Below are 26721 nucleotides of genomic sequence, written 5' to 3'. Positions count from 1 at the left end.
AAAGCCTCCCCCGCCTCTCTCCAAAAATCCCACCCTAATAGAACACTCACCAATCAAATATTGTCATAAGACTCCCTCCTTTAATTCTATAAACCTCATTACCCTTTTCACACATCTTCAAATCCCTACCAGAAGGAAAGTGATGGTAGCTGACTCCCTTACTATATAGTAAGATCTGAAAACAGGCTTTGGATAATTTTATAGGTCTTCTTAGTCTTTTTGACAAAACACTAATATACTCTTATCCAGATTTGCAATATAAGTTAGCTCATTGGGCTACCTCCAGCATGAACAGAGATTGCCAGATTGTGGGACCTCGCTTACCCAGCATCCTCTCCACCCAATATACCTGTACTTAAAATGAGTGGTCCTTATGGGCTATGCCTCTGAGGTGGGTGAAGGGAGCCCTTTTCAGCTTGCGTGCTCTCCTCGTTTTTTCCTAGCTGCCTAAAGCTTGACATTCTATAATTAAAGATTTATTCTCTGGCTCCAAGATTGTTTGTTCTTCATGCAACTGATCATCATGGAAGAAGGTCCACATCTCTATAAGAAGAGATATGGACCCAGAGGCAGTACACAGAGAGAAGTCATCTCAGGTCTTGTCTACGAGGGCTACCTACAAAGGCACAAGACCCTCTGGAAGGAGAAACTCCACAGGAGCACCAGATTTGTAGGTGCTGGCTGAGGACAGTGTAAGTGCCCAGCTGACTGGACATGTGCTTTTTGCCCAACAGCCTCTGGATCTACAGGCTTAGCCCAGTGCAGCTGTGGCGTCTCCTTTGCTCCTGCCATCTGAGCTGCTAGCTAGCCTGTCTCTCCACCATTTATTTACCTTTTCCAGGCAGAAGCAGACACGAGTCCACTGTGTTCTCCAAGTCCCAAGGGCACGTGTCAGTCTCTCTAAGTGGCCCCAAGAAACTTCCTTTGGATTGAGGTTCCTTCCCCAGTTCCCATTTTGCCTTGCACATTAATGTGAATGGCTTTTGATGAGAGAAAAATAGTAGGGTTAGGGCACTGAAAAACCTAGGGAGGGAAGAGACTAAGAAAAACGGCCAGTGAGCCAAGAAAGGAGATTTAATTCAGCCTAAGGCCAAGTCCCGCAATCCCTGCTATCCAGCGGCCACAGAGGAGCTGCCCTCACCAGTCTGCCGCCGCATGCCACGTTCTCTTATCAGTCTGCTTATCTTGTTGATTCTTTCATAAACATTCAACATATCTATCTGGCCCTACTATATCCCTGGGTGTGCAAAGCCCAGTTCTCCAACCCTTAGAGAAATCAGGGAGGGAGAGCAGGGAGAAGTAGATACAGTCTGGTAAGAAGACTGGTGGCAAGAACCCGGTTTTAAGTGCTCTGAGAAGAAACACTCTACCCAGAACAACGGATGGTGGGAGCAGGAGCAAAGGAGAAGCAGCAGGAGTCAGAGAGGGTTTTTTTCTAGGTGATGCCGGATCTGACTTTTTGATATGTTGAATTTAAGAAGGCAGAGAAGGTGGGGTAATGTTTGGTATGTGGATAAAAAAAAAGGGTTCTGTGAAAAGTAACCTCACAGGTCATCTGACCATAAATTTCTAACTGGGCAGGTCATGGTGGGTAGTCACCCCCTAGGCCTACAACTTCTTTAGTGAAAGGTTTTAAGCCAGTCCTGTTCTTTGTTATTGTGCATTTAGGTTAACACACCCTTGAAATGCCAGTAGTTACCCATGAAGGGGGTATTAACCCTCAAGAGAGCAAATAATCTTGTTAACGATCCCTGCCTTGCTTTCTCCCACCTCCATGTAATCTTCCTTACATTCCCTCCTTAATTTCAAATGCATAAAAGAAGCTGCAAAACGATTACTCTCCAGCACATTTGAGATCGTGTTCCCCGGCATATGTCATCAGTTTGGCTCAGATAAACTCTACAGGTTTGGACATTTCTTACATCCACAGGTTTGTTTAGTTTACCAGATCCTGAACAGCTGTTTCAGGAGAGAAGGCTGATCCCAAGCCTAGCAGGGAACTACTACTTGGAGCAGTTAATTTGCTAGAGCAATCTAGTACCATGTACTAGAATAGAGTAGTATAGAATCATATACTACACATAATACTGTAAATACCATGTGTGCTTTATGAACTAGTGAGCAATATTAGCATCATAAGTTCTTCTCCTTTTTCCCTCTGCTTCCCTCTTTTATTTCACCATCTTCTTTTCTGAAAGGGGATACCATTTCTGTACTGAATAGGAAAATTGACTTATATCAAAAACATCATCTGGGACAAGATTTGTATGCTTTTCTCAAATGGATAATTAGATGCCATTATGCCATTAATTTATTCCTTGGACATACATACTGAAATACTTAAGGGTGAAATCTTACGTCTGCAACTTACCTTAAAAATTGGGGAAGGGGTTGGAGAGAGAAAAAGAGAAAGCAAATGTGAAAAATGCAAAATGTAAGTAATTATTTAATGTATTAGAGGGTATGTGGGTTTATTATACTATTTTTCAATTATTCTACAGTTTAAATTTTAAAAACAAAAAGTTGGGAAAATACAAGTGGATTGCGCACTTGAAACAAAGTACTGAATTGGTCAGTAGTACGTTTCTTTCGGAGTCCAGGTAAAAAATGTCTTTACCTTCATATGATGCATATTTCCTCATGTACCTATCTTTGTATATATTGTCATCTTGAAGTGTCAGGCTGCCAGAATACAATCTCATATTCAGAATTTTTCTCTTGTCTGGTGACACAAACTAGATGCTGAGACCTTTTTAAGTGGAGATCGCAATCATGTACTATTTCCTTACACTTCTTACCCGATAATGAAGGTCAGATGCTCACCTTTAATTGCAAGGTGTTTAAAGCTGGTATGTTTTCTACAGCATTTAATTAGGTGAGCAGTAAATCTAAGCGGATAATAAGTAAGGTCTGAACTTGGCGAGAAGTTGTAAGGGCACCTTGAGTCAGACTGTCCTTTGATCAGCTTTTCCAAAGCAAAGCAGTCATTCTGCAGCTGTTCCATTAAAAAAAACCCCAAAAACTCTCTGGTCAAAATGAGTTAGTAAAACGTTATATTTTACATCTTGAAGATGTATATTACATATTAGCATTTAAAGCATGTGAAGTTCGGCTTCTGGTAATGGAAGAATAGCTTCTATTGGATAAGTACTTCCACAGATAACAACTAATAATTCTAGAAAACAAAATTGGTTTTAATTCCTGAAGACACTGAAAAGCAATGAAAAACAGACAGAAATTGGAGTAGAGCCATCATTTAGAAGAAGGAAATGGCACTGGGTAAGTTTCCATTTTCAGTTTAGCTTTTTTTTTTTTTTTTTTTCCCCTGAGGGAAGGCCCTGGTCTCTCTAAAGCCACTAGTTGAAACAAATTCCTTGAAAAATACAGTTTACCAAAACCATCATAAGATGAAACAGATCATGTGAATAGCCCTATATCTCTTAAAGAAATTAAATCCATTATCAAAAACTTCCCCACAGAGAAAACTCCAGGTCCAGATGTTTTCACTGGCAAATTCTATCAAACATTTAAAGAAGAAATAATAGCAATATTACACAAATTCTTTCAGAAAATAGGGAGGGAACACTTCCCAACTTCTTTTTGTGAGTCTAGCTTTATCCTGATAGCAAAAACGGACAAAGCTATTATCAGAGAAAGGAGAATTTCAAACCAATATCTCTTCTTGGCATAGAAATAAAAATCCTTAACAACATTAGCATATCTAATAGAGCAATGTATAAAAAGAATAATGTATAATAATCCAAGGGAATGCATATATCCCAGGAGTGCAAAGCGGGTTCCATAGTCATAAATCAATCAATGTATTCACCATGTTAACAGAATTAAGGAGAAAAATGTGATTATTTCAGTAGATGCAGAAAAATCAGTTGACACAATTTAACAATTTTATTCATGACTTTTTTTAAATTAAGATTTATTGGGTTGACAATTGTTAGTAAATTTACACAGATTTCAGGTGTACAATTCTGTAATACGTCAGCTATATATCACATTGTGTGTTCACCATCCAGAGTCAGTTCTCTTTCCATCACCATATATTTGATCGCCTTTACCCTCAGCTACCACCCTTCTCCCCCTTACCCTCTGGTAACCACTAAACTATTGTGTCTATGAGTTTTTGTGTCTTCATTTGTTTGTCTTGTTCTTTTGTTGTTTTCAGTTTTACATACCACATATCAGTGAAATCATCATTCGTGACTTTTTAAAAAACTTCAGCAAATTAAAATCCCCATAAAAAACCTGATAAAGATCATATATGACATATTTAATTATAACATATTGAATTATTTTCTCTATGATGGTGAACAAACTAAGAATGTTCACGCATACCAATTTACTGATGTTTTCAACATTTTGAAATGTATCAACAATTTAAGAAAGAATATTTGATGAATAAAGGAATAAATAGAAATGTGATAAAGTAAATATAGCAAATTGTTAATTATCAACTCTAGGTGGTGGATGTGTGCACATTCATTCTGTAATTTTTCAACTTTCCTGTATGCTTGAAAATGTTCATATTAAGATATTGGGGGAAAGGTCTGCAAAGTCCTACATACAGAAACCTGTTTAACTCTGTTTCCCAAACTTCTTTTTTCAACAAAACAAAATAAACAACCCCTAAGGAAAATGTACATACTCTGGGAAAGACTTCTTATTTAGATTTAGTGTACATCTATTTTGATTTTTAAAATAAGAATGGTATACCATACCCGTTGTTGCAAAACAAACCACCTCCAAACACAGTGGCTTACAACAACAATGTATTATTTCTCATGATTCTGTGAGTTTACTGGAGCTCAGCTGGGTAGCTCTGCTGATCTCACTTGGAATCTTTCATGTATCTTGGCTCAACTGGGGCTGGAATATCCGGGAAGACTCCTCCTCCAGGGTCGCTCTTCAGGTGACTGTCAGGTGGTCTAGTCCAGACTTCCTCAATAGTATAACAGCTGGAGTCCAAGAGGAGGAATCATTAAGTTGTGGGTTCTCTGAAGGCATGGGCAGATTCTCAGAATGTCACTTCAACATTCCACTGGTTAAAGGAAGTCAAAAGTCCAGCTCAGATTCAAAGAAAGAGGAAATAGATTTCACCTCCTGTTATGAGGAGCAGCACGTGCATACAGGGAGAAGGGGAATTGATGGTGGTCATCTTTGGAGATTATCACAAAAAAGAGTTGGTACCAAAATTTCTACTTAAAGCAGATTGTATGCCTTATTAAAGATATTTAAAGTTTATAAATGGATAGATAGTTGTTTATCTTAAAAAACAATCTGGGCGGCTGGATGGCTCACTTGGTTAGAGCGTGAGCTCTTAGCAACAGGGTCACCGGTTTGATTCCCACAAGGGCCAGTGAGCTGCACCCTCCACAAGTAGACTGAAGATAACAAGCTTCCACTGAGCTTCTGGAGGGGCAGTCGGATGGCTCAGTTGGTTAGAGCGTGAGCTCTCAACAAGGTTGCTGGTTCAATTTCCACACGGGATGGTGGGCTATGCTCCCTGCAATCAAAGATTGAAATCGGCAACTGGACTTGGAGCTGAGCTGTGCCCTCCACAATTAGACTGAAGGACAATAACTTGCAGCTGATGGGCCCTGGAAAAACACACTGTCCCCCAATATTCCCTAATAAAATTTTTTTTAAAAAGCAATCTTTGGTTTTTAGATCACAGAGCTTTATTTGTTAGTTAGCACTTAAGTGTTGATTTGAGATGGAAAGCATTCTGAATTTAAGAGTCAGAAGACCTAGGTGCATATTTTGATTATTACTTACCAGTTGGGGAACTTGGGCAAACACTTGACCTCTCTGAACCTAAGTGCTCGTTTGTAAAGTGGGTTTTGTTTTGTTTTTTAAAGAATTAACTTTTTTTTTTAATTGGAGAATAGTGAGGGACAGTGTGTTTCTCCAGGGCCCATCAGCTCCAAGTCATTGTCTTCAATCTAGTTGCAGAGGGCGCAGCTCACTGGCCCATGTGGGATTTGAACTGGCAACCCTGTTGTTCAGAGCTCATGCTCTAACCAACTAAGCCATCCGGCTGCCCCTGTAAAGTGGGTTTAATGGTACTTGCTTCATTGAATTTTATTGAGGGCCAAACAGAGATCTTTCATGATTCCCAGAAGAACAGTCCCCAAGGGAACCAGAACTAGAAGCAAAGTATTCCAGGAATCTTCAGCAGAATTTCACTCCAGTAGCTGCTATTGATTTGAGTTGGCCAGCCTTCCCAAGACTGTTTCTTCCTATAGTCAACTACCTACGTGCTTCCTATTGTCAACTACCAATGCTTCCTCTCTACCATCAGTATTTTGTCTTCACCACACAGTTCTTGATTTCTCATCATTTCAGCCTACCATGGATTATCATGGTCCTACCTCATCATGGTCTAGGCCAGGGATTGGCAAACTTTGGCCTCTGAGCCGAATCAGGCCTGCCACTGCTTATGTAAATAAAACTTAATGGAACACAGTTATACTCATTCATTTATATGTGGCCTCTTTTGGTTACAAAGGCAATGTTGAGTAGTTGCAACAGGAACTATGTGGTGCACAAAGCCTATTTGGCTCTTTAGAGACAGTTTTCAGATCCCTGGTCTTATGGGTCCTGTCTCTAGTCATTCATTTAGCTTCTGTTCTCATTTATTCTTTCTTGAAGCATTTCCCAATTCAAGTTCCTAGAAGAGAGAGAAATCCTCATTCCTCAATCTGAAATGAAATTAGAGCACATCCTCTTTTCACTCCGACCACTTCATAGTGTGTTGACCAGCTACGGTGAGCCTGTACCTGGGTGACATATTCTCTCCCACCCTAATCCAGTTGGCTGTGGCTGAGATGTAGGTAACGTAGTCAGTAAAACAGCTGCCTCGGAGGAGCTAGGGAATGGTGGGAGCCAGCACAACTGTAAATTAAATAAAATGAGCTAATATATGTAAAATTATGTAATAATATACTTGAGCCATATATTTATCAAGTGTCAAAAGTACTTGCCAATTACGATCAATCTGAAATGAAATACAGCACCCCTGAGATTAATTATATAAATCAGTGACAAAATATGATGTAACATAAAAATTCAAGTCATGCACACTATTACAGCTCTCTGGAGAATAGGACATACAGTATTATGGTGTTATTATAGCTACACAACATAAAATATCATTAACATTTTCCAGGAGACAAAAAGTATATGAAAAAAGGCTAAATGAGCAGTTAAATTAAGCTTGGATGAGTATTGGCACTACTTAGATGCTAATGATCCTTCTTTCTTACTTGGGAAAAAACCCAACAATTTGCACGTTATGAATTATATACTTTCTTAAGGACAAGTTACTATTAACACAGAGTTCTGTAATAACCAGCACTTTTAATCGGTCCTTCTTTCATGCTTTTCCAACTTAAACTGCACCTGCTGGGGTTGCCTCTGTCTGTGGCTGCCTTCTACACTACAGGATGGCTCCAGTCAGTTCCCGTATGGAGGTGAACATGATAGTTTTGAAACAGTGCTCTAATCCTTCTAGCAATGTAAAAGGTATGGGACTCAGAGTACCCTTCCGAGAGAAATCTGACACCATTTTCAATACAGAAACTTAAAACAAAATTTCTATGGGAAAGCAACTGTCAGAACAATGCCTACACCTTCCAACCTAAACAAATTGATAACACGCACAAATAGTTTCCAAAATAACTTTATTACTATATAAAAACAAGAAAAAATAAATGCATACTTTTTCTACAAAATTATAAAATATTCAGGCAATTTAATATTTTTTCCATAAATGTGCTGAGATAAGAAGACAAATTGAAACGTAGAAACCTTTTCCACTTAAAGTTTTCAGGTACCTTGTAAGGGATGAAGAATACTACTAGTTTTCTCTCTTCTATACTTTCCTATATGTAGCTCTAAGACACAGCAGTTAGTTTTCTGTTGAAATTATCTAAAAATGGGCATGCCAAGATAAAACTTCTATCATATTGCAATAAAATTAGCATAAATCTCTACTTCTTTGAGCTTTTAGAGTTGGCAGTTGTAGTCAATTCCATTGCACTGGGATTTCCAACTCAGCAGGGAAAAAAGCCTAATTGAAAATGAGGCCCTTTATTTTGTCCTTTAGAAAACAGAAACCGCTTGTCAGTATCCCTTAAAAAGTGCAATTGCCTTCTTTGTCATTTGATTGTAAAGTCTGAGATGTTGTTTCTGACCATCACAGCTTAAATAAGCCACACAAGGAAAGAAAAGAAAGTACTTGGGAGGGAGGCTTCAGTTAGACACAAGGAGTACAGGAAGCTGTACACTTTGGATAACATTAAATCAAAAAGTATGTGCCTTTTAGTTCCTCAATAAACTCTTGGAGAGAAAGGCTTTAGTGTTGACTTAGATGAGTGTTAAAAATAAAGCTTTTTTATTTCTTTCTGAAATTAGATTATGGGGTTAACCAAGCCAGACTATCTCTGCAGGTGATACAAGCTATAATTACTTGTGGAGATTTCAATCACTGTTTTGGAATTTATACCTAAGGCTTTCTGCTCCCCTATTCTTTTCATGGGATTTTTAATGAGATATTTTTGGGAGAGATGCTTTAGGTAGGAAATATCAGCTTTTGGAAGATCAAGGTACAATTATCATTAGAATTAAAAGCCTATTAAAAGAAGAGTCTCGAACAGAAAGGTTTTCTAGATATATTTTACAATGCATTGTTTCCGTAAAGGCTGAGATAAAGAAAGAGAAGAAGTTCCTATAATATCTGTAAGATTACCTTCACTTTAGCCCACAAGAAAGATAAAATAAAGGGCTAAGATGAGGGGTGCTCAATTACTTTGCAATGGAACAGAATATTCTAACACCAAATCCATAATTAACTTTTTTCACTAATAATCTCTGTCTTGGCCTATAGAAAATGGAATGGCAGCTTCAATTCTTGGGGCTGTCACTGACCCCTGCCCCCAAAAAACTCCTGGAATTTTGTGCACCTTCATGTACTGAAATATCCATTTATCAAAGTATGTTTGTGTGAGACAATGCCTAGCATCGAAATTGTAGCATGCTCTATCCACCTTAAATTTAATTGTGCCTATTAGGTGCCAGTCATTCAGCCTGGCAGTGGTGGTCCTTCTGATGTTAGTATCAATTTTGGAAACAGAATTAAATAAGAAGAAAACGGTGTTTTAGCAAGGGAATATTGAATGATTTTCCATAAAGCCTATGGGATGTGATGGAATGTATTTCATATTCAATCTATGGAAGTAATTCCCAGTTATCCTAAAAGGGAATCCACCAAGCACCAAAAATATCAAGTGTATTTGTTGTAAACTGTAAGATTTTTATCCACATTAAAATGCTCCAGTTTAAAACTGCAGGGAAACCAAAAATCAACCCCAAAATGAAAAGCATCATCTCAGCATAGGCACTACTCTGAGTTTTAATTTAAGTCAGAGCCTAACAGACGCATGCAAGTTGTCGCCTCTGAGTCTCGATTCACTACTGAGAACCCAGAGCTCAAGATACCCCCTAAAATTCCACTCCAGTCTGGAAGGACAGTAGCTATTGGCCCCAGGAAGGACAAACCATCAGATAAGTGTCTCCTATTCTCAGACCCAAAATGGTTCAGCAGCCAAGATCCTGAAGAATAAAAATCAAATGGATTAATCTCGAAAGCTACAGATGTTCTTGCCCAAACCTTTCTTTGTCACCAAGACACAATTTCGAGATCAAAGCAGCATGCAGGTAGGCCAGGGCACGTTGGCAGTGGAAGGATGCCCACGATCTACTTCCAGGCAGGTAGGCCCGTTTCTTTGGTTATTTGAGGAATTTGCCTTGGAAAAGAGAACCAGAAAGTAAACTGTACTCCAGCAATTGAAATTTATTCAGGGGTGGGTCAAAGTAGGTGCAAATTAGTATAAGACAGAAAAAAATAGCATAGTGAAGAGGTTAGAATCATGGACTGAGGAGTCAGACTGCCAGTTTTAAATCTCAGTTCCACCACTTAAAAGCCTGGAGCAAGATGCTAACCTCTCCAAGCTTCAGATCAGTCATCGGTAAAACAGAGATAATAATAGTACCTACCTCATAAAGTTTGTCGGGATTAAATGAGCTAATCTTTATAAAGTGCTTAGTATAGTGGCTGGCACATAGTAAGGGCCATGCAAGTGCCTTTTAAAAAATAAAAACAGAAACGTGAGAAAAAAGCGCTCTTTGAGGTTTACAGAGCAGTTTATGCCACTTAAAAATTCAGGCATATTCTCATTCTAATCAGGTTTGGAATCTGGATCATAAAGTACACCAAGCCCCAGGGAAGCTTTGGGACTCAGTTGAGTTTTGGAAAAACATCTAGGGATACCAGGTTATCAAATTTACCAGCCGACAGACATATTCTGAATACGTGTTCCATGCAAAGAGCTATGCTAAATGGTCCTCAACAAGAGGGGACATAACCACAATTTAGAGCTGCTGTCATATACATTGACCATCTCCTTTCCCATTCCAGTCAGTTCATAGGCGTCAATCAGTACAAACTCTCAAGAAATCCTACTTTATGATTATTGATTCTGTGGAGCTCAATTATCTTACGGCTAATAGGAGAAGCTAAACCATAGAGTTAGTTTTTAAAAGCACGGTTCCAAGGCTCCACCTCTACAGCATTTTACACGGTGGATCTCTGACCCGCCTCATCAAGGGTGATGTTTCTTTTCCTTGCTGCTGCTTCATTGTTTAACTCTGAATCTGACTTGTCCATGTTGCCAAAGTTGATTGCCATGGAGCCTTCCACTCCCTCTGGAGTGCCTCTGTTTGGCTGAAGAAGTACAGAATTTGGTTCTTTAGGACGTTTCCACTGTGGTCTGGTGACTATCCAGAAAATGAGGGCTCCGAACAACAGAATTAGAAGACCGAGGGTATTTGTGAAAACCCCTTCCGGTGGAAATGCACTGTAGGCAGGCTTCTCCCTACTGAAAAAAGAGAGAGAGTCCAATTACAAATAGGGTGATGTAGCAACATGCCAGTCTTGGATTTCTCTGCTCAAAATGCACACTGGTACAGCTTCAATGTCAATTCCTTTAAAGCTTGATATGAAGGAGAAATTTATGCGATAATTCACACAGTGGAATAGTATGGGATTGTTTAAAAGCATTAGCATGAAAATAATATAGCATCTGAACATCTGAACCACTTAAAAATTGAAAAAAGATACAAAAATGTATATACGTCATAATTACAATTAATAAAAATATGCACATCAAAAACATTGTAAGGGCATATGTAACTTCAGTAGTTGTTTTAAGAGTAGAACCATTTGTTAGACTTCTTAGTCCTTCTTCAAGCACTTAAAAATGTTATATTACATGTTTTTTAAGAGTAAATTTTTAAGAATACTTAAAATTTTTAACATTTAAAAAATTTTGTTACATTTTTATTACCATTATTCAATGAACAAGTATTTAACATTTTATAGCTTAAGTATTACAATTAGAAAAGCTATGTAACTTACAGAGCAAATAGCAGTTTCTCAGTCACTCCCATAAGTACTGTTGCAATCACTGTTCCAAAGAGGAAAAGTCCAGAATAAACGTGTATGGGCATGAGAAGTGCTCGGAGAGAAAGTGGAGCCAAAGGAAGCAGAAAGATGAAAAAACCTAGGACGAGCTAAACATCAAAAAGAGCAAAGGTTATCATTTAATTTTAAATTTTAAGTAATTTTAAAATTATTATTTTAAAAGCACTGTGTGAAAAATGAGAAACATTTCCTATAGAGCCAAGGGCATGAAATGAAAGTAAGCTTTCCCCTTCCAGTTCCACTACTCAATAGTAGCATCTATTATCACTTTCTCAAGTATCCAGGAAATTTCTATGTCTATACGTGTGTGTGTGTGTGTGTGTGTGTGTGTGTGTGTGTGTGTGTGTGTGTGTGTAAAGAGAGTTTTTTTAAAGTATAAGTGGGATTTTACTATACTTGTTCTACATCTTGTGTTTTTCCCTTAATAGTAGAGCTTGGAGGTCTTTTCATATCAACACATGCTTATCTAGTTTATTCTTTTCAATGGCTAACATTCTATTTCAAGGATGTAACACAATTTATTCAGTCCTCTATGGATGGTCCTGTGTCTAGTTCTTGCTGTCATTAACAAGGCTACAATGAATACTCTGGTACTTACTTGTTTGTTTTTACCAATTTCCTTAAGGATGCCAAGTAGGAAGAGAAGTAAAAAAATTTTAAGTCACTAAAACCAAATACAATAGGGCACATTTAGTCAGGTCAGCCTAAAAAACTATGTAGAAAGAAGTCGACAATTTTGTTTTACGAGGAAGAAGTGAGTTCTGCAAAAAAGTTATCTCTGTTTCCTTGATAATTCAAACCCTAGTGGAATACTTCTCTGCAGAGAAGCCAGCAAGATTCCTATGTGAACTGAAACCTGTCAACACTTTCATAGTTTCATTTTGTTGCCCCCAACCTACTGCCCCTTAAGTACTTGTTTCTCCTCAAGAAAATAAAGATGACGTAGTGGTCACTGTGTTACTGAGTTTGAAGGAACATTGGCACTTTTTTTTTCACGTACCTATTTAGGATCTACCACCCTAACGAAACAAGAGAAGAGAGGAGAATGGGGAGAAACACTAACATTACTGCTCATCTTTCCTGACTGAGATCAAAGGACTAACACAGGATGCCAGATGAATGGAGACAGAAAGGGTCTAAGGCCCTACAACACGTTTAGAATCAGTTTATAGACAATGATAACGAATGCAGAGTAATCAAAAATGCATGTAATAGGCTGATTTGCATATTTTATTACCTATTTAGTACCATAAATGCCTGAATATATTAGAAATGGTTCAGAGGGTCCTAATTCTCCTTCAGTGAACTTTGGTGATTCAATTTATATTGAAGGGCAAGCTTCCAGATATACAGGCTGCGCTTTCATTATGAAAATGTGACTCAGGCAAGTGACTGTCAAGAATTTTCACAAATATATTTCTGTGTGTAAGTCACCATATCTTGTCTGTGACTTGCCCATAGAAATATACATTTTCCATATTCCTGTTCTCCTGCCTCTTTTCATTCCTAAGATTCTTACTGTTTTCTTGCATTTCTTTCAGGATTTATCATGTGTGTCTCTTGTAATCCTGTAGGGCTCAATGATCTAAGCAGGTAGAATGTTTGAAATTTGCTTACGGGACCCCAGGGCAATTAAATTCTCTTAAATCTTACTTTCATCATTAAAAAAAATGTTTTTAAAGAAAATTACTTTTAAAAGTAAAAAATTATAGACTGCTTAACTTTGATTGAAAGTGTTCCAATAATGCAAATTTATAATAATCATTATTTTTTTTAAATCTCATTATTTCCCTTTAACTGTCTTAGCCTTACGATCTTACAAGTGGATATAGTAACGAAACCTAATGAACTGAAAATTATGAAATCCCTTTGTCCCTTTAAGTCAGTGGTTCCTGTTTTTTTTGGTCACCAAAAAGGATTTATTGGGGAAAAAGAAAGGGTTACCTACTGTATGCACACAAGGCAAGCGACATGCATACTCTAAATCAGTGGTTCTTGAAGTATTGTCCACAGAAGACCTGCATCAGGAACTCTTACAGTGTTTATTTAAAGATATTCCTGGGCCACATCCAGATCTGCTGAATCAGAATTTCTGGAAGTAAGGCCCAGGAATCTGCACTTTAACAGAATGCCCAGGCGATTCTTATGCGCGATGAAGTTTAAAGACTACTGCTTTTGATTCACGCAAATTATTTCAGAGATATGGGTTAAATGCGTCTCGAAAATTCCTAAAGGAGCAGGTAGTGGAATCTTCCATTACCTTCAGTCTACAAACACTACTAAGTGCGCACAGTGTTCCTGCGTTTAGGAACCATCACCCACAGAAAGCTGTTCTTCACCACCACGTAGTCCTTACAAGAGCTAAAGAAATATAAAATCTCATAAAAAGTTATTTAGATGTGAAAGTGACAATGTAGTATGATCCTAATGATGCTTAAAAATTAAATATACATAGATGCGTAATAAAAGCCTAAAGGAAATAACCCAAAATATAATAATTCTAGATTATGGCCTTACCAGTGATTTTTGTTTTTTCTTTATGTTTTCTGTATTTTATAAATTTTAAAATTAATGTATATTACTTTTATAATTAGAAACAGACAATAAATGTTTACTTTTAAAGTTCCAGTCTTAAATACTGGGGCTTTTCTCAGTTAATTATTACTATCCATTAAAGATAAAAATGTATTTTGCTATGCCAGTTTTATCTCACTTTCTAAAACACATGAGTTTTTTTCTTTTTAAAATATGGTATGTGTAAACTTTTGGATATAACAAAAGCTTTTATGTGCAAAAGTCATTAATGAGCGCATGAAGTAACTGCCTACCTAACTTTTGCATTAGGTATGCTTTGCTTTGTTTTGTTTTGTTCTTTAGTGTAGAGGTAGATTTAATGAGTGAGCAAGTGGTTTATAGATTATAAGGAGGTTCTTCCCGGCTCCTCTTCATCTTTCTTCTATTTTATATGCTCGCTCATTCATTTAAAGCACATATTGCTGGGCCCCATGCCCAGAGTTTCTAATTCAGTAGGTCTGGAATGGAACCTGAGAATCTGTATTTCTAATTTCCTGATGCTAATGCCGCTGTCACAGGAAGCTCACTTTGAGAAGCTGGTCTTATGTCATTTCCTTGTGTTCTTAAAACATAACTGCACTTTTTTTCCAGGGATAAAAATATCTAATCAGCACCAAATAGACTATGTCCATAGTTTTTTGTGTGTGTGTGTGTGTTTTTTATAAAGACGGATGACAGACATTGAAATTGGACACTAAGTCTCCTGTCAATATCCTACCTCCCCTTTCTGTACTGTCTTTCATCACATCCACCTGGCGGTACACTGACCCTGGCTCAGCCATCCGCAGGACTGCCCTGGTCTGCGAGGTCCTGCTGGAGTAAATCAGTCAAGGAAACTAGCTTCATATAGATTCATGGTTATGATGCTCACTGTTATAAGGACCTCCGTGCTGCTCCCTAGTCCTTCTACTGTCTGATTTATTGACTAGTGCTCCAGGCTCCCTCATCTTCAAACTTCTGACTCTCCTGCGTGTCTCCTTCTTAGCAGCAGATGGTCTTACTACTACTTCACGGAAGAAAAACAGGCAACTTCAGAGAAGAGCCTCAATTGACTGCCACCAAACCAAAAAGTCATTGCAATCCCACAATTCCTTTCCTTCAATTACAATAGAGTTGGTGTTCTCCAATTTTCCAGCTGTGCTCTGCAACCTGCTTCCTGAAGATTTAGCTATACATTATTGCATCTTTCCAATATTCACAACATTTCCTTCTCCACTGGTGCCATCCTGTGAGCGTGTTAACATGTCCAAGATCCTCATTTTCATTTAACAATGAAAAGAAGTTAAAAAAAAAAAAAGCACCAAACACCTGCCTTGACTGTGTCACTGTCCAGTAACACCATCTCTGTCTCCTCCCCTTCTTACCTAAACCTCTTGCCTAAGCTGTCTCTGTTTTCTCACCTTCTCCCTCTTCAAGCCACCGAAATCTGGCTCCTACCCTGCAAGGAAACTGCTCTCCAGAGTCATCAGCGACTTCCAGGGCATCAAATCCAATGGACAGTTTTCAGACCTGATTTTCCGTGACTTCTCAGTAGCTTCTGACACTTCTTGAGCCCTCCCTTCTCCCTCTAATGTTTCCTTTCTCATCCACCCACTTGCTCAAGCCTTGCTCAAGTGACTTTCTCTCATCCCATCTATCAGTGACTTTCCAAATCTCATGAATTCTATCTCCTAGATATCTGTGGAAACTATCCACTTTTCCCACTGCTACTGCTACTCCTCCAGGCCAGCATCACTTCTCATCTGAACCTCTGTAAACAACTGTGAGCTAGTCTCTCTCTATGGACTCCGGTCCAGCCTCCAATTCATCTTCCATACCCGACTTCAGACAGCCTGGCCTCCTTCTTGTTCCTCAAATACGATGAACTTTTACCTACACACTATTCCATCTGCTTAGAATACTCTCACCAGCAAACTCATGACTTCAAGTCTTGGTCTGAATTCCTTTAATCCCTCTACCCAATGGGAGCTCTCCCAGAACATCCATACTCACCCTGTCTACCCAGTACTCAACGACCTGTCTTCCCCATAAGCTTCATGAGGGTGGAAAGCATGTCTCTTTGGGCTCATGCTCATCTTGTGGAACAATGCATCACCCACAGCCTAGCAAGGTATCCAACACATAGTAGGTAATCTACTCCGTTGAATAACTGAATGGATTCATGAATAAAATTTCACTGATGTAAAATGCATGTTCTCAACACAAAGGTGCCTATGATCTATAATGGAAATGGAAAATGCCATCTTCAGGTCATTAAGTAGCCTACTCCAAGATTTACACTTGTAATAACAACAGCTGAGCTGTGTCATTCCAGTATCCTAAGCCTCGGTTGAGACTTTCCATGTATTTATTTGGCTTAGATTCTTATGCTATCGTGAAGGACATATAAAAGCCTTAATTTATAGGTGAGCAAACTAAGTCCAGAAAAGTTTAGTAACTTATCCAAGGTCACCAACACCAAATGGAAGAATCCTGTTCAAACTGAGGTCACCCTGATTCCAGGTCCAGGTTCTTAAACACTACCCGCTCTCTGGACCTGAGCAAGGCAGAAGCCAGGCGCCAAATTTCCGCCTGTTAAATGAAAGTCATGAAGTTGTAAAATAACACTTCTGAGAAGCCTAGTTAGCGCACAAATAAAACAACAGAGGATAAGAATCGGGATATTTCAGAGAACAAAAAAGAATGTTGAGACAATTTAAAATATATTTAACTCACCCAAGTTTAATGTTAGAAAAATCTATGGATGTAATTGACTACACGAATGGATTAAAGAAGAAAAAAATATTCATCTCAATAGACATGGAAAAGCATTCAATAAAATTCTACATCCATTCATGATTTGAGAAGAAAAACAAAGCCTTTTCACAAACTGCAACAGGAAAAAATGTGCAACATCTCTACTCAGTAGTAAAACCATTAGAAGCATGCTCTTTAAAATAAGAACAAATCAAGGATTCTTATCGCTATTTCTATTCTGTACTTCTTAAATACTTCTATGTATTTCTGTATACTTCAGTACTCCTGTATTCTTCTATACTGCGCTGAGTAGGACACAGAGGAAAAGATATAGGACAAAACTGGCATTGCAGGTAAGTGGCGAGGACGGGGACAATTTAATAAATGGTGCTGGGGAAACAGTTTACCCATATGGAAAAAAATGAAGATGGGTCACAACATTACATCATACACTAGGTTAATTCCAGATGAATTCCATATGAATTGAGTACTTAAATATCAAAAACAAAAGTTTAATATTCTTAATGGAAAACTTAAGAGAACTGTAATATAACCTTTTAGCCATTTATAGGCTTTTCTCTGAGGCCAGTGGTTCTCAGCATTAGCATGCAGCTGAATGACCTGGAGGGCCGAGGAAAGCCCATATTGCTTTCAGAGTTTCTGATCCAATGGGTCTGCAGTACAGCCTGAGAATCTGCTTTTTTTTTTTTTTAAACCTTAGGGTAGGGAAAGGTTTCATAAACAAGTTACCAAAACAAAACATTATAACCTTAAAAGAAAACATGATGAATTTGTTTTATTAAAACTGAGAATTTATAAAAAAATACTAACAAACGAGAAAAATACAAGCTTCAAACTGAAAAATATATGCAACACATATAAATGAAAAAGAATTTGACAGAACTACAAATCTTTAAGGAAAACAAAAGCTCATTTTTTTTCAACTGGACAAAAGATACGCACAGGTGTTTCCTAGAAGAGAAACATGACTAATCAGTGAAAAAACACTAAAACCACAAGAAGACATCAATTTAGACCAACTAAATTTGGCAATAATTAAAAATTTGAAGAGGAAGCCTGCTGGCAAGGATATGTTATATGGGAACTCTGCTGCTGGCAGGAATATATAATAATTGGGGTCAACTACTTTGGAAAACAAGTTAGCATTACTTTTTTAGTATGAGTATATAATTCGATTCCTAAGTATACACCCAGAGAAATATTGGCATATGAAAACCAGGAGATGTGTATATGAATGTCAATGAAACATTGTAACAGAAAACAACTGAAAATACCCCACATGTCTAACAGCAGAATGGATAAGTAAATTTGTGGTATATTTATACAATGGGATACAAAAGTAAAAATGAATTATCTACCTCTAGTAGAGGAAGCAATAGAATCAGTACAATTAAAAAAAGGTTGTAAAAGAAGGTTGTAAAAAACAATGTTGTAAAAAAAAAAAAGAAAGTTTTAAAAAAAAGGTTGGAAAAAACAGTCTCATAATATGTGTATTCTATTGCCACCTAAATAGTGGCAATAGAATACATATATTATGAGATTGTTTTTTAAAAAGTTAAAGCAAAATTAAATACGATATTGTTTAGGGATTCACAATACATGGTAAAATTATAAAGAAAAACAGGGAATGAGGAAAAGAAACTTCAGGAGAATGGTCACCTCTAGGGTTGGGATGGTTAGAAAGATGTGGGATCAAGGTGACTAGGGGTCCTATGTTTTCTAAATTAGGTTGGATGGTGGAATAATGGGAATTAATTTTATTGTGATTCATAACTTCTACATACACACAATAGTTTGTTATTTTTTAAAAATGCCCCAGATCCCAGGCCTCACAAGTACAAAAGAATGCTACATTTGAAATGCTTTATAATGCATAGATACAAATATACATAAGGAAGCATGAAGACCTTTCAACTTTTTGGTTGTATTGTTTTGTTGCTTGCCTCCCCCCTTCCCTCCTTCCTTTATTTAATGAAACCACCTAGACACTGGCTTCACATGGAAGGTAAATTCTGATTTTACACACAGTGGCTAAACCAAACCCCAGTAGCACTAAGGCGAGAGGATCTGATCTTGATAATCTCTCCCGTGTCCTTCATACTCTATGGTAGTTTTGCTTCTTGAGTTGTACTGAGAGGGAGGGCAATCCGACCTCACAAAATCGGATAAATGGTCTGCACGCCATTATACTTTGCGACTGAAGTGCGCAGCAGTTATGGTTTTGTAAGCGAGCCCTAAGCAACAGCTGCACTTGCTCCCAGCAGGGCTTCCTGCTCTCTACCCACAAGTGGCAGCTCCAAAAACCACCACTTAGAATTCTGCTTGTTTCAGAAAGCGACACGACTTCCCCTTTTTACTCTTAAACTAGGAAATCTGTAGAAACACCTCTCTGACAAAGCATATTTTTGTGGCTCATGTATTTTCACAACTAGGAATATGGAGGCAGGTATCTTTGTAAATCATAATAAGGACAGAGCTTAGCTCCTATCAGAGGTGAAGAAAGGAAGGTTGGAATTGGTTTTTTTCCACTGGGAAAGGAAATGCTCTTTAATTTCTTCCTTAGCAAACCTGGGTGATCTGTTCTATCACTTCTATCGAGAAGCAATGAAAATAGGGTAAAAACAGCTTTTGTGCAACAAAATAACAAAGCTGGAACGTAGTCATCTTTCCCAGAAAAGGAACAGGAAACCATTCACCTGGTTCTAGAAAGAACAACCAAAAGGCACTAAGCGTGACATGAGTGCTCGCAGCCTTTGGTGAGGGGATGATGTTTGCTTATTCAGTTTGAACAGTTACGTATATGTGATTTTTATGTAACATGTATGATTCACTTATATTTGAAAAAAAAAAAGAGCCACATGTTCAAGTGAAACAAGATATGTTTTAAAAATTAGTAATCTCCCGAACCAATCCCACCCACACTCACATATAAAATATGGTATATACTCCCATATTTTACTCATCTACACATATATGCGTATTTCCTTTCTTTCCCTTTTTTTCCTCAACAATGACATTTTTCTATACATATTGCTCTCCAGTACTTTTTACAATGAAGCACATATCATGGATTTCACTGTTGGTCGGTAGTTATAGCTATATTCTTCATAATAGCTGTATAATAGCCAACAATATGGATTTACCACAGATTATTTAACCATTCTCTTATTTGGACATTTATTTGCTTCCTATTTCCTGCCTATACAAACAATGCTACACTAAATATCCTTTTTAGAGTTTCTTATGTGACAGTTTTTATTTCCACTCCCTCAAATGTGTGATTTCTAGGTCAAGTAGTAGGCTTATTTTTTAAAATCAATAGATACTAACAAACTACTTCCCTAAAATTTTCTGACAATTCAATTTCCCATCAGCAGTGTAAGACAGCACACTTTACCTCACATCCATGCCAGCAATGAACATTACTGTTTGTTGTTCTGTCAATCTCTGGAGGAAAATGGTATTTTATTTCCATTTCCCTATTCTTAGTAAGGTTGGACATTTTATCATATGATTCTTAATGATATAATTTTTTCTTCTTTAAATTGCTTGTTCAAATCTTGTTCATTTTTCTATTAGGTTTCCTTATTATTAATTTTTAGGAGTTGTTTTGTATATTAAACACATTAAACCTTACCACATGGTATGATTATTTCCATATCTCTTTGTGCAGTTTCTGTTAACCACGTTATCTTTTGTCACATAGTTAAAAGAAAAACATTTGTAGTCAAATTATGTCTTCCTTTTCCTTTATGGTTTCTGGGTTTCTTGTCAAATTTATGGTCTCCCCTATTGCAGATTTTATGGGTTATATGCTTCTTAATTTTCTTTTTCTCTTTTCATTGTTTTTATTTTTTTTTATATATTTAGACCTTTAATCCATCTGGAATTTTTTTGTCATTTGTATGATGTACAGAGTCTTTTTGTTTGTTTACTTTCTTCTAAATTGATTGCCAATTACTATGGTAACATTAAATAAGCATTCTTTCCCCACTAAATTGAAATACCATTGTGTCATAGACAAAGTTCTCCTACATGCTTAGACTGCTTCTGTCCTTTCTGTTCTTTCCATAAATGTATTTTGGGTTCTCCTGTGTTAATCACTTGTTTTTAATAAGGCAGGTTTCTCTTCACTTCTTTTTCAAACTTTCATGGTTATCCTTGGATATTTGTTCTTCCACATAAAGTTTAAGACTTCCATTGGGCTTAAAATTAAAGTCACATTTAACATTAATATTAGTTGAAGAGGGAATGATATTTCTATATTAATTTTTCTCTTTCAGTAACATGGTATCTCTCTAATCATACCATGTTTTCTGTTTTTAATAAGATTTTATAGTATTTTACATATTCTGCATATAGATCTTATACACTCATTGTTCAGTTTATTCCTAAGTATTTTATAGTTTTTTAAATCCGTATTGTAAATGGATTCTATTTCTTATTCTAAATTGTTACTCTAGTATAGGCAAAAGTTATTGAATTATGCATGGCGACTTATATAAGTGACTTATATCCAGTCTTACATAAGTGACTTATATCCAGTCACTTTTCCAAATTCTCTTATTAGTTCTAGTCGTTTCTTGGGTTTTTAGACATATATTATATGACCTGCAAACACAAAGAAAGTCACAAATTCTCTATTATTTATACAGAATTTTTTTTCCATTATTTTGTATTAGCTAAAACCTTTAAAACAGTAGAATGATGATGGTAGCAAGCATCAATGTCTTATTTACTTTTTTTAATGGAAACATCTTCACTATTTCAGTTTTAGCTGATGGTTGCTGTTGGATGTTGGTAAAGGTGTTTATTATCAGAGCTACCCACTGAGATGTGGAAATGTGTAGCACACAATGGGGCCACATCTAAGAGCAGTTTGTTTTCTCCCGGTGTACTGGAATTGTTTACAGTATCTATTCCTTGAAGGTCAAAGGTTAAAACAATGGGAACCTGATGCCTCTTTTAGGGATAGATTTCAAATGACGTCACCAATTTCTTCTAATGATATTGGTGTGTTTAGTTTTTCTGATTCTTCTTGGGTCAAATTTGATCTTAAAAATCTACGTAAGATTTTTAAGTATATTACCATATATAATTTAATCATTTGTCCTAATTTTAAAGTATTGCTTGTATCTTTGATCATATTCTTTTCCATTCTGAATGTTGCATATTGTACAGTTTGATTTTTTTCAATCAGGTTTATAATGGTTTATCTATTTTATTTTAATTTTTTAAAGAACCACATTTTAATTTCATTTATAACTTCTTCTATCTTGTATTTATAGTTGTGGTAAGTTAAATCAAGACCCTCCCCTTCCCAAAAGATGTCCATACCATAATCCCTGGAAGTTGTGAACATGTTATGTTACTGGCAAAAGACACTTTGCAAATGTAATTAAGGTTAGCCATCTTATGATTGGGAGACAACTCTGGATTATCTGACTAGCCCAAATGAATCACATGAGCCCTTTTAAAAGCAGCGAACTTTCTCTGGCTGGAAGAGATGAGAAGGAAGAAATCAGAGAGACTCAAAGCCAGTGAGATGGATTCAGTGCACCACTGCTGGCTCTGAGATGACGGGGCCACGTGCAGGGAAGAGGGAGAGGACAACCCTTAGCTGACAGCCACCAAGGAAACAGGTACCTCAGTCTTACAACCACAAGCATTGGATTCTGCAAATAACCTGCATTAGCTTGCAAGCTGATTCTACGCCCAAAGGATACCCATAAGAGCCCAGGCCAGCCAACACTGTGATTTTGGCCTTGTGAGACCTAGAGTAGAGAAATCAGGCAAGTCAACCTGGGCTTCCAATGTACAGAAATTTTGAGGTAATAAATTTGTGTTGTTTTAAGCCACTCAGTTTGTGGTAATTTGTTATGGCAACAGTAGAAAACTAACAACACTACTCATGGCTTTTTTGGGAGCGGGGGGCAGTCTTTATTTCCATTTCCTGTTTTATTTTGCTGTTTCCTTTTAGTTTTTTAAGTAGATACTAATTTTATATTTTTTAAGTTTTCTTTCCAAAAGATAGTGTCTAAGCCTATGTTCCATGAGAACCATTGTAGCTAAGACCCATAGACTTTAGAATAAGTAGTCTCTTCTTTGCTGATTCCTAGAGATTTCTTAATTTTACATATTAAGATAGAGCAGAGTATAAACTGTTTTTTTAGAGAATTCAGATTACAAGGCATAAATTTAATAATAAAAAAGGCGTATCTGGTATAGAAAGCTTTTTTAAAACTTAGCTTTAAAATATTATTACCATACAAGAAATGCATGTGTGCCTAGAAGATATAGAAAGTAAAAAAGAAAACTAATCAACTGGAATCCAGCCGCCCAGAGGTCAACGGTGTTAACATTCAAGTGCATATCTTTCCAGATGCTCAAAGAACGCCTTGGTGTATAAGTAACTCTGTAGAGGCATTTATTTAGTCCATTGTAACTACTGTACTCAGAAGCACAGGACCCTATCAGAGGGAAACTATGAAGAATTTGGGTGGTTTCCATTCTGTTCCCCAGAGACATGGCCCTCAACTGAGGCTGTGCAAACACAGGCTGAGTGATCGTGGAAACAACGGAACCAAGGGCTTGTGGGGAGTGCCCAGGACTTCCGCAGACCTGGGTCTGAGTCCGGGCTCTGCCATTAGCTGTGTAACCTGTGCAGCCTCAGCGTCCATGTAGGCTATCTTACTTAAAAACTATATGAGATGAGTCGAATGCTTCACACAGTACTCAGGCTGTAGAATTCTGCATTCTGAGGCGGCGCAAAGGAAGTGGAGCAAAACCAGAGGAACGCACCACTGGAAATAGAATGGACAGTTGAGAAAAGTACTGAAGAGATGCCAGTAAGTCAAGAGTGTCCCCAAAGCCACTGACAGCATGTCCAAGGCCCCTGCTGTTGCCATCCTACCCTGTAAAGGGAGAGGCTCCACTAGCTGATGGCAGCAGCAGGAAGCTGCCTCCCAGATGTGAGGCAGTGGCTGAGAACACTGAAAGAAAAATCAACCTCGAGGACAAGAGATCTGAGCTGAGCTCCAGCTATCCACTTTGAAATCTTTTCCTTGTTCCTTCTTGATCAGGGAGATCATGTTTGATGCATGCAGGGTTATCTCTGTGCTTCTCTCCTACTATGTTTCCCTGAAAATAAGACCTAGCCAGACAATCAGCTCTAATGTGTCTTTTGGAGCAAAAATTAATGTAAGACTCAGTTTTATTTTACTATAAGACCGGATATAATATAATATAATATAATATGATATAATATAATATGATATGACTGGGTCTTAAATTAATATTTGCTCCAAAAGACGCATTAGAGCTGATTGTCCGGCTAGGTCTTATTTTCGGGGAAACACGGTATCTGGTGTAAGGATACACCCAATCTTACTTCCAGGTATGATAATGAAAACTTAATTAATAGTGTCCATACAGACATTAACTTTCATTTGATTAACATTCAAAAAGCCTTTCTTTAAGAAGGAAAATGACAAATGTCTTGTAAGAGGTCCTTTTTTTGAGAGGTCATACATTCATGTATTTTAAGATGTGCCTTGTGGATTCCTTCCAGTTTCTTACTTTTCCTCTATCTACAGGAAAGTAAAGTTCACAATGATGTCCCAATAAAGTAGTTGGATATATACTGTACTAACTAAAGAAGGGAAGTAAATCAACATAGTTTACAAAGATTTTTCAACAAAGTAGTTAATGCCAAAAAGACTTTTAAAATTCACCTTTATTTTAGTGACTTAGAAAAGCCAAATTTCTATCACACTCTATTATGTTTAAATACTGTGCTCTCAAGTGTATGTGTTTTTAGTAAGCGAAGGGAAGAGGAAAAATAAACACTGAGCCCTCAAAATCTAAAGAAACAAAGAGATATAAATTCATCTCTTCACTCTTAAAGTTAACCATAGAAAATAGAAGTGACAGAATGTGGGAAAGAAATCTATAGCTCTTGTCTATGCTAGTTTATTTAGCATATGAAAACTTAAAGTCCCAACAATGGCAGTCTAGATGTTATCAGATAACAATTTCCTTAAATATGCCCATATTTGAAATATCACATTCAAGCTCATAGACTACGAATTCTGTGCCCCCTCAGGGGAAAGCACTTAACAACGGAAACAAGTGGAACAAAGACTAATGGGAATGAGAAGATGATTTCCAACAAACTATTAATGTATAGAAAACTTTTACAGAATCTGAATTGTGTTTTGTATCTTGTTTATAAATATACTGAGACACTTACCTGTAAGATATAAAGTATGACAGCTATCATTCCAACCCAGCTATGCAGACTGTACATATTGGGGATATTGGAAGTATTGTGAAAATCAAAAACAGCCACCAGAGAAATAATTGCAAGAATGGCAGCGATGGTGTTTAACCCTGCGTGGATGAATTTCATCAGGAGCTTGCTGCATTTCCAGGTCCATGGCAGTCTGTATACAATGATCGCTAGAGAGAGAAGAAAGGGAGAATACCGTTTTGAGGGGTTTTTAAAAACTTATCACAAGATAAACAGTTTGATGCACTGAACTGTCCCTTCCATGAAACCCTTTTCTCTTGACTTCTGCTTCTCCCCTCTTCCCTGCCTCTCAATGGTTCCTTCTCGGGTTTTTTGCTGGCATTTTCTTTATTCCCAACTTGTGGAAAAAACTTTGGTGCTTCTCAGGCTCAGTCCTAAGACTTTTTCTCCCTCTGCACTCTCTGTGGGTGATCTCATTCACTCTTTCACTGAAATGCTACCTACACTGCAGGGACTCCAAAATTTGTATCCCCAGCCCAGAACTTTCTTCCAAATGCCAGACCTACATAATCCAACGGGGAGGATATCCCCATTGACATTTCTATATAGATGCTTCCTAAATAGCTCAAACTTCACACATCCAAAACTAAATTCTTAATCACATGATCTGGTTTCTTTGTATAAATGTTTTAGATTGACAAGAAATAGGCAAACTAAGGATTAGAAATATGTGCAAAAGGTTTTAAATAGAAGAAAGAGTACATTCAAGCTTCCATTCAAGGTGATGGAGTAGGTAAATGTTGTACTCACCTCCTCCCTTAACCACCTCAAAATTACAACTAAACTACAGAAAAGCCATCATGGAGAACCACCTGAAGTCTGGCTAAACAGAAGTCCTATAACTAAGGACATGCAGAAGAAGCCACATTGAGACTGGTAGGGGGGATGGAGACAAGGAAAGAATTGGCCCACACACATATGTGGAGGTTAAAAATCAGAAGAGATATCTCAGCTGTGGTGGTCCCCCCTGAGCAGTGAGGGTTTCCAGCCCACACCAGGCTCCCCAGCCAAGGGTTCTAGTGCTGGGGAGAGTAGTCCCATAACTTCTGGCTGTGAAAGCTGTGAAAACCAGTGGAGATTATAGCTGAGTGAAACAGAGGGTGTCTGGAGTCCCAGGCGTTCGTTCCTCTTTAAGGGCCTGCACACAGACTTGCTCACTGATGGGCTCACTTGCTCTGAGTTCCAGAGTTGGGGCAGCAGCTTGAAAGGCACCAGAGACATACGGGGAGGAACTTAATTGTCCAGGTTCAGGGTGAGGGCTGAAGGAGTGGCTCACTTTGCCATTTGGTTTCTTTGTTGAGCCCTTCTCCCACATCGCATGCAATCACAGGCACAGGCAAGCACCACATCTGAGTCTCCATCCACTCAGCTGACATAACACCATTCACCCCATCCTGGTGATTCCCTGAGACCCTGCCCCACTCAACTTGTGAGCCCACTCAAGCTGCTTTCAGTAGCTTTTTTGTACAAATGGCCTGTCTTAACTCATGCTGCAGGCTCAAAGCTCCAGAAAAAGAACTAA

The 26721-nt window shown here is 37.7% G+C and overlaps 1 protein-coding gene across 2 annotated transcripts in view; it reads right to left on the bottom strand.

Moving 5' to 3' along the window:
* Positions 1–7682: 7682 nt before the first annotated feature.
* The window catches only part of CYBRD1 (cytochrome b reductase 1), a 30884-nt gene continuing 11845 nt past the window's right edge, over positions 7683–26721 (bottom strand). The window contains exons 2-5 of one of the 2 annotated variants that reach the window (XM_081051091.1): positions 25140–25348; positions 12156–12176; positions 11492–11646; positions 7683–10952 (exon numbers count right to left, since the gene is read on the bottom strand). In XM_081051091.1, coding sequence (XP_080907217.1) covers positions 10649–10952; positions 11492–11646; positions 12156–12176; positions 25140–25348 — 689 coding nt within the window. In that variant the 3' untranslated portion in view covers positions 7683–10648. The remainder of the gene's footprint in view (positions 10953–11491; positions 11647–12155; positions 12177–25139; positions 25349–26721) is intronic. The other variant, XM_081051092.1, reaches the window with a different exon arrangement.

This window comes from Rhinolophus hipposideros (genome assembly GCF_964194185.1).
Source record: "Rhinolophus hipposideros genome assembly, chromosome: 6".
Taxonomy (NCBI): domain Eukaryota; kingdom Metazoa; phylum Chordata; class Mammalia; order Chiroptera; family Rhinolophidae; genus Rhinolophus; species Rhinolophus hipposideros.
This window is presented reverse-complemented; position numbering and strand designations above follow the sequence as displayed.